This window comes from Pongo abelii, chromosome 10 (assembly GCF_028885655.2).
Source record: "Pongo abelii isolate AG06213 chromosome 10, NHGRI_mPonAbe1-v2.0_pri, whole genome shotgun sequence".
Taxonomy (NCBI): Eukaryota; Metazoa; Chordata; class Mammalia; order Primates; family Hominidae; genus Pongo; species Pongo abelii.
In genome coordinates, this window is record NC_071995.2 from 894,140 (window position 1) to 911,314 (window position 17,175).

A 17,175-nucleotide genomic window follows, 5' to 3' on the forward strand; every position below is an offset into this window, starting at 1 on the left:
AGTTTCTACCTTGAACTGATATTTTTGTGGATCATTATAACTAGATTTTGCTAAAATTTTTTTAAATTTTCTCTTGTCTATATTCATCATGGGGGAGCATTAGGTCTCCATTTTAGAAAGCAAGTAGAATGACATGAAGATATTAAGTATTTGAGCCACTAATCTAACTATATTTATTGATGCTCTAAAAGATACTTGCTCTATTGGTGGGCCACAGATTTGGCCCAAAGCATTCTACACAGCCAAGTTTTGGAAATGAAAACATAGTTTCATAGTTTACAACATCTAAAAGGAAAATAACAGTCTTATTCAAGACAACCTTTATAGTATTGATCATACTGCCTTATAGCTATATTAAACCCTGTGCCTGAACATTTTTTTAAGTTATTCTTTTTTTTTTTTTTGACAGCGTCTCACTCTGTCACCCAGGTGGGAATACAGTGGCGTGATCTTGGCTCACTGCAACTTCCACCTCCTGGGTTCAAGTGATTCTCCTGCCTTAGCATCCTCAATAGCTAAGATTACAGGCACCCATCACCACGCCCAGCTAATTTTTGTATTTTTTTTAGTGGAGACACAGTTTCACCTTGTTGGCTAGGCTGGTCTTGAACTCCTGACCTCAAGTGATCCACCTGCCTCGGCCTCCCAAAGTGCTGGGATTACAGGTGTGAGCCACCACGCCCGGCCTAAATTATTATTTAGAGATTCAGATTAAAGATATTCTCCCATTGATTACTTTGTAAAAGTACAAAATATTTCCTATATCCAGTTGTGAATTTCTTCTAGAAAGCTAAACTTTTTCCTAGTAGATCGTGACTTTTTTACCTTTACAAATAGTGGCAAGTATAAGAAATACTGTGAGCCAACAACTTTCCATCTCTTGTCTTCTAAAACAGAAATGAGACTCTCTTTCTGAGGTTTCCAGAGCTCTTGCAAAATAATCCAATCTTAAAATTCTCTGTATCTTTTAATGTACTTTAAACTAATAGAATTCATTCTTGTTGAATCTTAAGTTTGCCAAAGTTGCAAGCTAATTATTCATTGTTTTCCCTGTCTGCACCCTTCAGTCAGTTGGTCATTCTTACATTCATACACTCGTAACACTTGGTGTTATTTCAGAATATTTAGCATGATAATTGATCATTATCATGATCATTCATTAAAAAAACCTGTACTTGACTGACAACATAGAACAGTTGTGAATAGTTGTGATCTGTCAGATGTGCTATGTTGAGTTATAGCTCTCCTCAAAAAAAAAACTGACTTTGTGGAATTGGGAGAGGATGGAACATTTCTTCATGCAGCTATGCCCTGTTATCATTGTACTTTTGTTTATTTTGTTTTCAAAGTACTGTGTTTTTCATGTGTGTGTTTTCTGTTTAGCCTCGTCGTGGCCGTAGCATGTCGGTTTGTGTTCCCCATCTTTCTGCTGTTCCCTCTCTGTCCCGCATCTCTCCCAGTGCTCCTTCCACCCCACCACCAGTGCTGTCTGCACCTCTTTCTCCTTCCCTCCTTCGGACTGCCCCTGAGGAAACTTTTGCCAAAAAGCTTTCTAAAGCATTGGAGAGTGTCCTGCCTATGCACTCTGCCTCTCAGTGCAAGCACCGACGCTCCAGCCTGCCTTCCCTCTTTGTCAGTACTGTATGTAACTGTAAACTTCTGACAAATGAACAGTTATTACCAATGAATACATCCAGGCAACAAGAATTTTAATTAAAATTTAATAAAGAACAGGACTAAACTTGGTTTTATTGTGCTTCTAGGATACCAGTTATTCCTATAGGAAACTTTTTCGTAATAAAGCTTTAAGGGGGAATAAAAAGCAAGGAGGTAATGAGAGAGGATACCTATAATGTCCTTGGCACAGACCAGCATGTGTCCAATAAAATTTACCTTTTATTGTATCTTCCTATTTCCTATCGACATAAAATTCTTTCATTTTCATATTCTAGTTTTAAAAGCATTAATTTTAAAGTTATTGCCTTAATCAAAAGCAAATTTTATCAAACATTACCCAAACATTTTTTCTCCTCACTTTATTCTAAGGAGACACTAATAAAACTGGATGAGTCCTTTTTTTTTCAAATAACCTTAGTCAGCAAAGAATAACCTTGGAGTGAACATTTATTTTAATTTAATCATTTATGTAAGATGATGTATCAGCAAACCAAAGAGCTACATAATGTTCCCCCATGGAAGTATTTTTTCCTTAGGTTTCAACCTAAGGTGGGACTGTAGCTCTAATGAATACATTAGATACATATATAGTATGTATGACTTTCTTTGGCTCCATTAATATTTATAAAAGATCTATCTTTTAAAATTATTTTAAGCATGTGGGTCCTTGCTGCTGCTTTTCCAAATAAAGAATATAGTTAACTTTCTGAACTAGCAACCCCAGAATTTTCAGATTTTTACTTAGGAGAATGAAGAACTGTACAGTGTTATGGCTTTGAGACATACCATGAGTAAATAACAATAAAATGAGCATTCTGATTGAAAATAGAAATCTTCTTTTAGCTATTGTGAACGGTTGATCTACTTTGCCAGCTCGATAAGGATCTTCCCTATGGAAGAATGAAACTGAATTCTTTTAAAAAGGGGAGTCTGTGATAGTGAATTCTTACTATTATTTACTTACTTATTTATTTTTTGGAGATGGAATCTCGCTCTGTTGCCAGGCTGGAGTGCAGTGGCACGATCTCGACTCACTGCAACCTCCGCCTCCTGGGTTCAAGTGATTCTCTTGCCTCAGCCTCCCGAGTAGCTAGGACTACAGGCGCATGCCACCACACCCAGCTAATTTTTGTATTTTAGTAGAGATGGGTTTCACCATGTTTGGCCAGGATGGTCTCAATCTCCTGACCTTGTGATCCACCCCTTTCAGCCTCCCACAGTGCTGGGATTACAGGCGTGAGCCACTGTGCCCAGCGGATAGTGAATTATTATAGTGTATATTGTTTGCATTTGGCAAGCTGTGTTTCTAAATTTAGTCTTAAATCTAGAACTGCTTCTTGAATAAAAAGTGCTATCAAATAAAATTGGCTGTCATTTATATTACCCTTTTGAGTTGATTAGAACACCAGGATGTCAGAATCAGAAAATTCATGGTTACGGCTGGGCTCAGTGGCTCACGCCTGTAATCCCAGCACTTTGGGAGGCCGAAGTGAGCAGATCACCTGAGGTCAGGAGTTCGAGACCAGCCTGGCCAACATGGCAAAATGTGTCTCTACTAAAAATACAAAAATTAGCTGGGCGTGGTGGCGCATGTGTGTAGTCCCAGCTACTTGGGAGGCTGAGGCAGGAGAATCCCTTGAACCCAGGAGGCGGAGGTTGCAGTGAGCCAAGATTGTGTCACTGCACTCCAGCCTGGGTGACAGAGGAAGACTCCATCTCAAAAAAAAAGAAAAAAGAAATTTCATGGTTATGCAACTCTTATTTAGGATCAGAAAAGTGGACATTTTGTGATTTAACTCTGTAACATGTTTCATGTAGTAAAAATATAGTAAAACTATTAATCATCTAGTTTGGGAGAGGTAGGAGAAAGACATTACTGTCACTAGTCAAATTATGTATCTTTTACTATCCACCAAAAATCTCTTCTGATTTCTGGTTAGAAGGCATACTATTAATTGATAAGAAAATAAAACTGAAGGCCTCTAACATATCACAGGGTAATAAGAATATAGGGAAAGTTAGTTCAGTAGTTTAAATTAAAGCACACTTCTTACAGTATAGAACTAGTCGGGCTTTTATGCCTTGTTTTAGTTCTTACTCTTCCTTTAACTCTTTTTCTATTGATGTAATTTACATTAATGCTTAAGAGTGAACTTTTTAAGTGTGGGTAAAAACAAAATAATTACTTACAAAGTTTAATTCTTCCATTTCCTTTGAGAGAGGAAAGTTATGGAAAAGCAGCTCTTATCTAAAGCAAAGAGCCCACAGATTGATTTCATTGGCCCTGGATGTATTTAATGGGTTTTTACTATGCACATAATTTCCAGAAGCATTGTTATTTATTAATTATAAATTTAGTGTAACCATTTCATAGGGTTACACAGAACTACCCAGTTGTGCATGTCTGATGTAATTTCACATATGAATGTATGAATTACTTGTCTTATTCATGTTGATACAGCCTCAGTCCATGGCGCATCCGTGTGGGGGGACCCCAACATACCCAGAATCACAGATATTTTTCCCAACTATTCATGAACGTCCAGTTTCTTTTTCACCACCTCCCACCTGCCCACCGAAAGTAGCCATTTCCCAGCGGCGTAAGAGCACCTCCTTCCTGGAAGCCCAAACTCACCACCTCCAACCCCTGCTGAGGACTGTTGGCCAAAGTCTTCTTCCACCTGGTGGCAGCCCAACTAACTGGACACCAGAGGCCGTAGTTATGTTGGGTACTACAGCCAGTAGAGTAACTGGAGAGTCATGTGAGATACAGGTCCATCCTATGTTTGAACCATCTCAAGTTTACAGTGACTATAGACCTGGACTAGTACTTCCAGAAGAAGCTCACTATTTTATTCCTCAGGAAGCAGTGTATGTAGCTGGGGTACATTACCAGGCCCGGGTGGCAGAACAGTATGAGGGCATTCCATACAACTCATCAGTACTGTCAAGTCCTATGAAACAGATACCTGAACAGAAGCCAGTACAAGGGGGCCCTACTTCAAGTTCTGTCTTTGAATTTCCATCTGGACAGGCTTTCCTGGTAGGACATCTTCAGAATCTAAGATTAGATTCTGGATTGAGTCCAGGATCTCCCCTCTCTAGTATTTCTGCACCTATCAGTACAGATGCTACACGTTTGAAATTTCACCCTGTCTTTGTTCCTCATTCTGCGCCTGCTGTGTTAACTCATAACAATGAGAGCAGAAGCAACTGTGTATTTGAATTTCATGTTCACACACCAAGCTCCTCTTCAGGAGAAGGAGGTGGAATTTTACCTCAGCGTGTTTACCGAAATCGGCAGGTTGCAGTGGACTTGAATCAAGAAGAACTGCCTCCTCAATCAGTTGGATTATATGGCTACTTGCAGCCTGTGACTGAAGAAAAGCATAATTACCATGCCCCAGAATTGACCGTTTCTGTGGTAGAGCCTATCGGACAGAACTGGCCAATAGGAAGCCCAGAATATTCCAGTGATTCCTCACAAATCACTTCTTCAGACCCCAGTGATTTTCAGTCACCTCCCCCTACAGGGGGAGCAGCTGCATCTTTTGGCTCTGACGTCTCATTGCCCTTTATCCATCTGCCTCAGACAGTGTTACAAGAATCCCCACTTTTCTTCTGTTTCCCCCAAGGAACCACATCTCAGCAGGTCTTAACTGCCTCATTTTCTTCAGGAGGATCTGCACTTCATCCACAGGTTATAGGAAAACTTCCACAATTATTTTAAACTACCCTGCTTTGCACCATAACATTTAAATTTTCTATTCCTCATTTCCCTGAATCATGAATTTTGGAGAAATATTGTTTAATTTTATCAGAGTTTCCCCATCTTTGGGGGGTTGTGAACTACATATATGTATTTAAAAACAAAATATGAGAGAAGCTACCTGATTTACCTATTATATGTGAAAACCAGTGGAAAAAACACAAAAACTAGAATTTTAGTCATTCATCAAAATCAACGACTTCTATCCTATGCACGTTATTTTCAGCCAGTAGTGAAAATGCAAGTGTATGTAATGTATGGTTGACCCAGCATTATTTAGGAATACAAATCTTAAGTATTACTTTCTTCCTCCAAACAAGTTTTTAAAAAATAGGATAAAAGTTTTTTCTATAAAATATAAAAAATGGAAAATAGGGAATGCTGTTTTTGGAGTAATATTAATAATACACAGAATTTTCATTAGTGTAGAAGGATCTAAAAAGACAAAATATATCATGGGAATAAAAAAAAGATAGAAAAGGAAACAGTTTAGGAATTTGCCTTAAATGAAAATGCCTTTTTAAAATGGCATCAGTCAAGCAAGTTGCTGTGTATTATTATATGTCCAAATAAAATGCTAATTCATAAAATTAAGGACTGATTCTAATTTCTAGCAACTAACGATCTAGTGGGTGGTGGGCTTTTTTTTTTTGTTATAGGAATTTGTGATATGTTGCAAGCTAAGGAACAGTAGACATCTCAGGCCTTGTATTTTCCTCAACAAATTTAATTTTAGTTATTTATGTGTATGAGCATATACACACTTAGCAAATAAAGACAATGTAATGAATGTAATAGAATTCAAAAGTACAGTCAGTGTTTACTGTTTCATATATTCATTTGGTATATTTTATCAAATGTGTACATCTTGTAAAATCTACATAGAAGACTATGCAGTTATATATTGAAGACATTTGGATATCCTACATAAAGTACTATGTGTTGTTCTTCCTACTTTCTTCCTATGTTCTTCCCTCATCAGGAGCATAAACAACTCCCAAAATGTGCACAAATTATCAATTATTTAGAGTTGTACTAAGACACAAAAAGATCCAGAAGCTTGACAACTATACATGGGCATGCAGTATATTCACATCAGTATTGAAGTTGCAGCCCCTATTATAAATATTAATGTATTGCCAGTAATTATCCTTTAGACTTTCCAAAGTAAAAAATACCAGGTAGTTAATTTATAGACATACTACAGAAGGAATCAATACTTATAATAGTTAAGCTGCAGTGGAATGTGATATTATATCCATGTAAGCTTTAAGGAACCCCTTGTAAACTGAAATGGAATGACAAAAGTGGTAGCCTTTTCATTTTGTTAATGTACCTATATATAGTCCTGCATCATTTCTCACTTTCTAGTGAGAAACACTCTAGTTGGGGTTTCTCAGACTCAACACTGTTGACATCTGAGGTTGGATAATTCTTTGTTGTGGTGGGCTGTTCTATGTATTGTAGGCTATTTAGAACATCCTTGGTTTATACCTCCTAAATACTAGTAGCAGCCATCTCCCTCAGTTGTGACAACCAGAAATGTCTGCACATATTGCCAAGTGCTCCCCTGGGGGTGGCAGGATTGCTCCTGGATAGCAATGATCACCCTAGGTACTTAGCAGTTGAAGATAACAGGTTTTTTGATACTTTTGATAAAAGTCATTGTGGCACTACAAGAAGTATTACCAAATTAGCATTACCAAATACCTTTCTTTAATTTTTTGGGTAAATTTCAGATTGATAGTATTAACACTTTGTTCCTGATTATTGTATTTCTAATAACAAATTTTATTATGATTCTGACTATTCTAGCCAGCTAAAATTACAGCCTGAGCAGCAGTTGATATATAGCCTGAGCAGCACTGACAGCTTAGGTTTTTACTATCAGTAGGTTTTGCATGGGTTGGGATCAGAACATGTTGTGTGGTATGATCCTTCTCTAAATTTTTCTTACAAAAGATGACCCAAAGGCCTCTCCCATACATAATCAGGTTAATGTTTCATTTTGATCAAGCAAACTCTGAGGAGATTAAATATTCATTGCAAAAGCCTGACCTCTATACACTTACTTTAGGCCTTCTCTAATTTGTTGTGTTCACTTCTTTCCTTCAGGCACAGGGGCAGAGCCAGGGTCAGCCATCCTCAAGTAGCTTAACAGGGGTTTCATCTTCCCAATCCATACAACATCCTCAGCAGGTGAGAACAATGCATTGCAACATTTTATGAATTAGCAGTGGCCAGAACACTTTTAACTTTTGTGATTCGTTATATAAATGGCCTGCTAAGTTTTTGAAAGGAAAATTAAGAGGCATACCATGTCTTGTGTTCAGTAACAAAGAAAAAAAAGAGATTTTTCTGTGTTTCAGAAAAATCTCTTTTGTTTAATATACTTTTGAACAATTTAGTAGACATACATTATCACTGATATAATTATCTTTTTAAAAGAGGATTCTACCCCCTTTTTTTTTTTGAGACAGAGTCTCACTCTGTCACCCAGGCTGGAGTGCAATGGTGCAATCTTGGCTCACTGCAACCACCGCCTCCCAGGTTCAAGCAATCCTCCTGCCTCAGCTTCCCACGTAGCTGGGACTACAGGTGCATGCCACCAGGCTCAGCTAATTTTTGTATTTTTAGTAGAGACGGGGTTTCACCATGCTGGCCAGGCTGGTCTCAAACTCCTGACCTCAGGTAATCCACCCTCCTCCACTTCCGAAAGTGCTGGGATTACAGGCATGCGCCACCTCACCCAGCCTGGATTCTACACATAATTTACAGTACAAAGAATATGTCATTCCTTTTCTTTTTTTTTCCACTGCTTGCAGCAGTGATTTGTCATTACCTTCACTGTGCTTGCCTCTACTAATCCTGCACTTCTTTTTAATTATTTCTAATCTGTAGAATGATGTGTCAGATTTTACGCTAAGAAGCATCTAATGAAAGCCTAAGAACAATTACTTCAAGAACATTTATTTTTTTTAATTTTTATTTATTTATTTATTTTGAGACAGCCTTGCTCTGTTGCCCAGGCTGCAGTGCAGTGGTGCAATCTTGGCTCACTGCAGCTTCCATCTCCCAGGTTCAAGCTATTCTCATGCCTCAGCCACCCGAGCAGCTGGGACTACAGGCGCGTGCCACTATGCCCAGCTAATTTTTGTATTACATTCTACTTATGCCTGGCTAATTTAGTAGAGATGGGGTTTCACCATGTTGGCCAGGCTGGTCTTGAACTCCTGACCTCAAGTGATCCACCCGCTTTGGCCTCCCAAAGTGCTGGGAGCCACTGTGCCCAGCCAAAATATTTTTAACTTTTGTTTTGGGGGGATTGTTCCAGAAAGTTCAAGGAATTCAAGAGATTAGTGTAATCCTGATACATGCAACAGTAAAACTGGTAATTCTAAAATTAAATATTTATAGTGCATCACTGATATTAGTTAATAGTAACTATTTGCAAGGGAATAATGCATTTTTGGCATAATTGAATACTTATTAGCTATTCTACATAAAATTTGTAGCCACTATGTGTGTAATGCAAACTTCCTAATGTTAGTTCCCCATGTGGGTTTTTTAATCACCAAACTCTAAACTGGCTTCTGTTTCTATTAGTTTTTAGTTTTGAAACAAAGTTTTCAATTCTTAATTACAAATGGCCCTTTTTCAGTCCAACATATGGTCATGTAGTCATTCGATACTGGTTTAAGATCAGGAGTTGCTTGTACAAGATGAAAATCACTTAAAGGCACTTTCTACAGAAACAGTTGATTAGTTTGGTTATACATGCATTCACTCTGTGAACAATACCTCTGTAGAACTGAAGGGCTGGGACTTATATGCTTTGTTTTTGCACCTGTCTTTTCTTCCAAACAAGACTGGTTAAATTCAAGTAAACATATTTTTTCCAACCTTAACAAAATCTGTTTTATTCTATTAACAGTTCCTAATTAGAATGCAAATTATAAGTCACATAAAGCTGGTTGAGAACGCAGGTACTGAGTACTAATCTCCTAACTTGCTTATCTTTGGATGTAGATGAACACCAATGAACTGAGCAAATTGTGCTCTGTATTTTCTTTTCCAAAGGAATTGGTTATCTGTCTTGTATTTGGGGATATATATGTATACTTACTACCAAATGAAGAAGATAATAAAATAATTCATTGAGTTTCATGTTAAGAAAGAGTGTGAGAATAGAAGAGAGCAGTACCATAAATGTCAGATTAAAAGAATTAGGTAGCTACCTCTCCAGGAGAAAAAATATGGCTAAATGCTATCTCTACAGCAGAAACAAAAATTAATTTTTGTTTCAGTGATGTTTTTGTTTTAGATACTTTTATAGCATGTGTTGTAGAATCATAAAATTGAGCCCTTGATATATATAGGAAGTGTATTCAGTCTAGAATAATTAACTTCTCCAAAGTCACTTAGATAATAAGGGAGCTACAAATTATAACCCAGAATTCAAGATTCCTAGAATAGTATTGTTTCTTCCATTTTAAATAAAGTTCTACAGGGACTTAATGATTCTGCAAATGTACCTCAGAAGCTGTCTTTATTTGTTTTAATTATTGGAGTTCCACATTTGAAAAAAGAAAGGTTGAAAACTTTTTGTACTATATGGATAGTCTATTTTTAGACATGATTTTTGTTTTACATACTTTCAGGTCCCAATCCCACCTTAGAGAACCATATCTCTTGTTTTATTTTAGTGAGGAAAGAAATACGCTTTTGCTAAAATTTACTTTATTTCATGCATTTCTTGAACATAGTAAATGAGGAATTGCTTTTTTGTGTGTTTTTATAGGGTCTCGTATAGTGATATGCTAGATCTTAGCAAGGTACCAAAAAGCTGCCTCCTGCTGAAAAGCTTTATGACCACAAACAAAGTTGTGAACTTTGTCAGACACAGTGCCAGCTACTTGGAAGGCTGAGGCAGGAGGATCACTTGAGCCCAGGAGTTCAAGGCTACAGTGAGCTATGATAGTGCCACTGCACTCCAGCCTGGGCAACAGAGCATGACCCATCTCAAAAAAAAAAAAAAAGCACCGAAGTTGTGAACTACCTACCCTGCTATCCATAAAGTCTGTTTGAACTGGTTTCATGAGGCAAGCTTGGGCAAAGCATGATGCTAAACTGTTAAGCTAGACCTCCCCTGCCTGGCTGAAGTGCTGATTATTAGTCAGTGGAACTGTGCACAGCAGATCATCATGTACTTCTGGCATATCCAGAGGTGACACTTCTCCCCAGATGCTCTAAGATATAACATTAACCATTAGCCATTGTAAACAATTGGTTTAGAGATCTCTTTAAGATGTTAATACAAGGGTTACTGTCAGATGCCTCTCAGTTATCTTAAGCAAAGAAATAACTTGTCCATAAAACTGCTCATTTTTGACAGTCCTTTCAGCTTTTTTTCCTAATTGAGTTCAGATACTGAAGGTTTACCGAGATGGACCAGGTATGACTACTTTGAAAGAGTCTAAATAATATAGTAAATATATATGTAAATTTCTAAAAAACAAATGAGGATAATAGCTAATATTAAAGTGCTTTGTACATTGTACCTACATTCTCATTTAATCTTTTTAAGAACCCTATAAGTATAGATGCTATAATTATTTCCATTTTACTGATGGGAAAGCTGAGATCTGGAGAAGGTGAGTAGTTTACCCAAACTTACAGCTTCTAAGAGGTAAAAACAGAATTTAAATCCACATAATCTAGTTCCACAGCTCACCATTTGACTACTACCCAATTATGTCCAAAAACAGGGAAGAAATTAACATCTCTCCCAAGCAGGAAAGGGAATATCAGGAAGACTTTAGGAAAAAGGAGGCATTTGAAATGGACTTTGATTATAAGTTAGATTCAGATATAGAAATAAAGAATATTCCAGGCCAGAAGATAAAAAAATTATACTCTGAGCAAGGTGAAAGGCCCTAAGATAGAAAAATAGGGGACAAAAACAAATGTGCCTTTAGTTTGATTTAACTAGAGCATAGATATGTGAAGGTATAAATTCAGGAAAGAGTTGATAGAGTCTAAATTTTGATATGAGCATAATTTTGAATTAAGGAGGATGTATTGGGGGCTGGGAGCATATGATTGCCATATGCCCAAAGATAACACGGGAATTCTTCCTCAAATTTATCCTTCAGAAAAGAGGGGAATCACCATGTATTCAGACCTTTAACGTACTCTCATATTACAGGGTTTTCACTGTCCTTTACTTTGAACAACAACAAACCAAAAAAGGTTAATGAAATAAAATGAAACAGGTGAGAACAAATGTGCCTGCAAAGACTTTAGCTCATGTAGTTAGAAATGTTTATTGAGAACATCAGACAGAACTTTTTTTAAGCAATAAACATAAATTTAGTCCTTATTCTCAGCAATATGACTTCGCTATTCTGAGGACTGTATGTGATTTTAAACAACTGGTTTAAAGATCTCTTTAAGATGTCAATATAAGGGTTACATGAATAAAAACCTATAAGAGAAATGCAAAAAAAAAAAAATTCTAGTTATTTTAATGTTAAGTAAATAGGTGCGTTTCGCTGCACATTTTACCTGAAGACACAACTGAGAGGGAATGTGTTATGTTATGCCAGAAAACTGCAGGAGCGTTCATAATTTAGCTTCAGTGAAGGTAAAGATGCTGGTGTCTTTACCTATGAAGAGTTTGGGGGAGAGGGAGCAGTATTTCTGAATTAATATATTTAATATGCAATCTTATTTAGGTGTGTAAATTAATGAGTTAGATAATTATAGATATTCACATTCCTTAAAGTTTAAATATGTTCAAGTTGGCAAATAAAAAAGGTTTTCTGGTTCTTTAGTTCCTTTTTCTCAGGTGGGAAATTAACAAATTTGTCTTATATTCAGAGCACCTTTAGAATTGGCTACATGTGATATATCTTAGTTTGCGGAAAATAAATTTCATGTAATTCAGCAGCCATTTCTGCTTTTTTAAAAGTTAAAATAAGAATACATCATCAGAGGCTGGGTGCGGTGGCTCACGCCTGTAATCCCAGCACTTTGGGAGGCCAAGGCATGCAGATCACGAGGTCAGGAGATCAAAACCATCCTGGCTAACATGGTGAAACCCCGTCTCTACTAAAAACACAAAAAAGTAGCCGGGCGTGGTGGCAGGTGCCTGTAGTCCCAGCTACTCAGGAGGCTGAGGCAGGAGAATGGTGTGAACCTGGGAGGCAGAGCTTGCAGTGAGCCAAGATTGCGCCACTGCACTCCAGCCTGGGCAACGGACCGAGACTCTGTGTCAAAAAAAAAAGAATACATTATCAGAAATAATTAAATAGGAATAAACCAAACATGACTGCTGTTGCCATTATATTTTAGCATTCTTTTGGTGATTTTAATTGATATAAATATAAGAAGAGCAAAAATACTATTTGTAGATTATCACCTAACAAAATCTAAGACACTTACCAAGGTGGCAAGATACATAATAAATGTACAAATAAATAGCTTATCTTTATACCAGCAGTAACCTATTAGTTGTATGGATATACCAGCACATACGTAAAAGGCTGTTGGTTGCAGCATTATTTTAAGTAGCAAAAATGAAACAACCAAAGTGTTTATCATTAGGAGACTGATGCCATTTAGAAATTAAAGTAGTATGCTATAGAACACTATGTATAGGAAAGGCATGTTTTTGTTTTGTTTTATTTTAACAAAAAAAAGAAAACTATGTGAAAATGGCCACTTACGCATAGAAACAAATCCATGAGGATTATGCACCAAACAACTAATAGTGGTTACCTCTGGAGAATAGGATTAGGGGTATTTTCATTAACTTTATAATATGATATACTAGTTAAAATTTTTATTACAAGCAGATGTTGTATTAAAGAAAAATATAAATTAGGTATTAGAGGATCCTGAAAGTCAGCCATAAACTTCAATTTTTTTTTTTTTTTTTTTTTTTGGAGACAGAGTTTCCATCTTGTTGCCCAGGCTGGAGTGCAATGGTGCAATCTCGGCTCACTGCAACCTCCGCCTCCCAGGTTCAAGCAATTCTCCTGCCTCAGCCTCCTGAGTAGCTGGGATTATAGACACGCGCCACCATGCCCGGCTAATTTTGTGCAATTTTAGTAGAGATGGGGTTTCTCCATGTTGGTCAGGCTGGTCTTGAACTCCGGACCTCAGGTGATCTGCCCACCTCAGCCTCCCAAAGTGCTGGGATTACAGGCGTGAGCCACCGCGCCCAGCCTCAAGTTTTTATTTGTTAGGCAGAAGGGGCAGTACTCTAGGGGTCATAGTCCTGTTTTGTTTGCTTGATTTATTACAGAATTTAGTATTCGAGTACAGTTATGTTCCATGCATTAAATTAGGTGTATAATTACGTGCCATGCATTAAATTATACTTGAGTGCCTAGTACATAGTAGATTCCCAGATGTCATTCCCTTTGCCCCACTTTGAGTTAAAAAATAATGTCCTTGTTTCGAAAAGAGAAACTTCCATTTTTGCAATAAAATAAGCAATCTAAGGCATTAACAGCTAGTAAATATTAAAGCTAAAATTTGAAAATGTCTGTTATTCTAAATCCAGTGCTTTCCTCACTATTTTGGAGCTATAATCAAAGCTATTCTTCAAGCATATTAACTATACAGTTGATAAAGTATTTGTAAAGACCTGTTGTTGGGGTGAGGGAGATAATTGGGTGAAGAGCCAATGGTAACTCTAGTATTAAAAGAGTGGTTAATTGTTCCTGGTGGCACCATCACAAAGAACATCAGAGGGAAAACAAATATATAATGGAAATTGATGAATTTGGGTTTGTGCATGTCTTGATTACTAAAATCATCATTATTTACAGACACCGAAGGCTTTAGGTAAACATGCTTCCTTAGAAACATGCTGTTATTGATTTGAAATAAAACTGAATCATTGTATTTTATTCTTAGCAGCAGGGAATACAGCAGACAGCCCCTCCTCAACAGACAGTGCAGTATTCACTTTCACAGACATCAACCTCCAGTGAGGCCACTACTGCACAGCCAGTGAGTCAACCTCAAGCTCCACAAGTCTTGCCTCAAGTATCAGCTGGAAAACAGGTAAACTTTTTTTTTTTTTTTTTAAACAGGTAAACTCTTAATTTCTGAAAGGGTGCTAAAAGAGATTTCCATGTAACTTGTCCTTTCATGTGGATAGACTTCTACCCTTTCTTCTAAGGGTAACCAACCCTTGAAGTAGGTTAATCTCATTGCAGAAATGAAGTGAAGATCACCTCATTGGTGCATATGCGTTATTTAATGTAAATGGGTACGTTACTGACAGCAGTGACAATCCAAAGTTTCACTTTTAGTCTTACCAGTCAAAAATTGATTTAACAGGTATTAGAAATAACAGGTTAAGTAAAGGTGCTCTGGTAACTGAACCTATGACATTCCCTAGAATTGTGTCAGCTATGTCTGATATTCTAGGTTTGAAACTATGCTTTATTTTCATGTAGATTTCTGCACTGTTTACTATGTGGAATGTTTTTTTTTCTTAAGTAGTCCTCCTAATCACTTGAAAAGTACCCTGTAGAAGGTATGCTTTTCTGAATGACCTTTTTTCAACTTTATTTTTGAGTACTGTTGTTCATGTATGTGCACAGTGTATTGTTACCCTAATATTTCATCACATCTGAGATGCTATCAACTTTAAAATGTACCATACTTTATGTACCACATTATCAGTTATAAGGTAGATCCCAATTTCTCACATGTTAAAATGATCAGGTAGTGGAGAGGGATGATTGCATCCTAGAATGAGTGAAATATGTGAATTATACCAATTTTTATTGAGCCATGTTAGACTTAAGAATTTTAGAAATAATATGAATGAAATCTTAATTCCACTGGGAAGGAATTCATTTGAATTTCAGTAACTACTGTAATAGCAGTCATAACTTTAGTGATAGCATTATGGTATATAAAATATATTGCAATAAAGCTGTTAAAAAAAAAAAGCCAACCTCTTGTCTATGGAAGGGTCCTCTTCTATTGCCAAATGCTGAAGCATTAGCAAATATTTCTATGACAAAAGGTGTAGAACAGTAATAGTCTATTTAGCCTCTTTCTCTCCTGCTCTCCTTTCCATATTCTTATGTGGCATATTAACTTAACACTAATGTATGCAGGGTTTTGTTGGTTTGGTGTTTTTTTTGTTTTGTTTTTTCCTTCTTTTTGGCTAATACATAAATCTTGCTTTTGGCAGCCTTGCTTTTTTTTGTTTGTTTGTTTGTTTTTTTTTTTTTTTATAAAGCCTGTCTGTTTTGTTTTTCTTTACCTTCCCAGCTTCCAGTTTCCCAGCCAGTACCAACTATCCAAGGCGAACCTCAGATCCCAGTTGCGACACAACCCTCGGTTGTTCCAGTCCACTCTGGTGCTCATTTCCTTCCAGTGGGACAGCCGCTCCCTACTTCCTTGCTCCCTCAGTACCCTGTCTCTCAAATTCCCATATCAACTCCTCATGTGTCTACGGCTCAGACAGGTTTCTCATCCCTTCCCATCACAATGGCAGCTGGCATTACTCAGCCTCTGCTCACGTTGGCTTCATCTGCTACAACAGCTGCGATCCCGGGGGTATCAACTGTGGTTCCTAGTCAGCTTCCAACCCTTCTGCAGCCTGTGACTCAGCTGCCAAGTCAGGTTCACCCACAGCTCCTACAACCAGCAGTTCAGTCCATGGGAATACCAGCTAACCTTGGACAAGCTGCTGAGGTTCCACTTTCCTCTGGAGATGTTCTGTACCAGGTATTGTGTTAGCTAGCAGAAGAGGGCACCACAGAGTTTGATACTAGTAGATCATCAAGAACATGGAAATCTTATAGTCGAGTGTCAGAATAACTAGCAATAACATGTCAACTAGAGAAGCAAAATAGTAAAATTCTGAGAAAGGATTGGGTAATGATGTTCAGTGATTCCTGATCCATTTTTCTCAAGACACTTCTTCAGAGAAAAATGGTTCTCAGTATTCAGTGTAAGCTGATTGAACGCTAGATGTGGTTAATAGTACACCTGGCAACTTTTACATATATGGGTAGAATAAACAGAATAGCCAACATGGTATCAACAAAAAGCTTCATGGTTTAGATTAGGAAAATTAGCATTTCATGATATGACTGTTATGTGGAAGAATTTTTGCATTTTTCCATTTAAGATTGGCTGGGAAGAAATTGTGTTCCTCCTATTTAAATCATCTCTAGGTGAAGATAACTAACAATAAAGTATTATTGTAGAGTTCTGTCTCTTCTGTTGGAACCAGTCTACTACTTCAATGATGTGGTCTTTATATGCCCTTTAGATTATTAGAAAGAGATTGGCTACTGTTCTTCTTTGCTGTGTGCTTTTTTTTTTTTTTGCATGTCTTGCTGTTTTGCTAATTTAATGACCCCCAACCTGCTCTAACTCACCTTCCTCATTTCTGTCACAGGGCTTCCCACCTCGACTGCCACCACAGTACCCAGGAGATTCAAATATTGCTCCCTCTTCCCACGTGGCTTCTGTTTGCACCCACCCTACAGTCCTGTCCCCTCCCATGCCGACAGAAGCACTGGCTGCACCTGGGCACTTTCCCACGGTGGCGCAGCCTTATGTGGAATCAAATCTTTTAGTTCCTGTGGGTGCTGTAGGAGGACAGGTTCAAGTGTCCCAGCCAGGAGTGAGTTTAGCACAAGCCCCCACTACATCCTCCCAGCAAGCAGTTTTGGAGGTAAATA

At 37.5% G+C, this 17,175-nt stretch overlaps 1 protein-coding gene across 24 annotated transcripts in view; it reads left to right on the forward strand.

The window, feature by feature from the left end:
* The window catches only part of WNK1 (WNK lysine deficient protein kinase 1), a 160,445-nt gene that overhangs the window by 112,893 nt on the left and 30,377 nt on the right, over positions 1-17,175 (forward strand). For 2 of the 24 annotated variants that reach the window (XM_054527806.2, XM_054527807.2), the window contains exons 9-13: positions 4,139-5,377; positions 7,562-7,645; positions 14,375-14,524; positions 15,752-16,210; positions 16,890-17,168. In XM_054527806.2, the coding sequence (XP_054383781.1) occupies positions 4,139-5,377; positions 7,562-7,645; positions 14,375-14,524; positions 15,752-16,210; positions 16,890-17,168 (2,211 nt within the window). The remainder of the gene's footprint in view (positions 1-4,138; positions 5,378-7,561; positions 7,646-14,374; positions 14,525-15,751; positions 16,211-16,889; positions 17,169-17,175) is intronic. The other 22 variants (XM_063711674.1, XM_063711675.1, XM_009247293.4 and 19 more) reach the window with 20 other exon arrangements.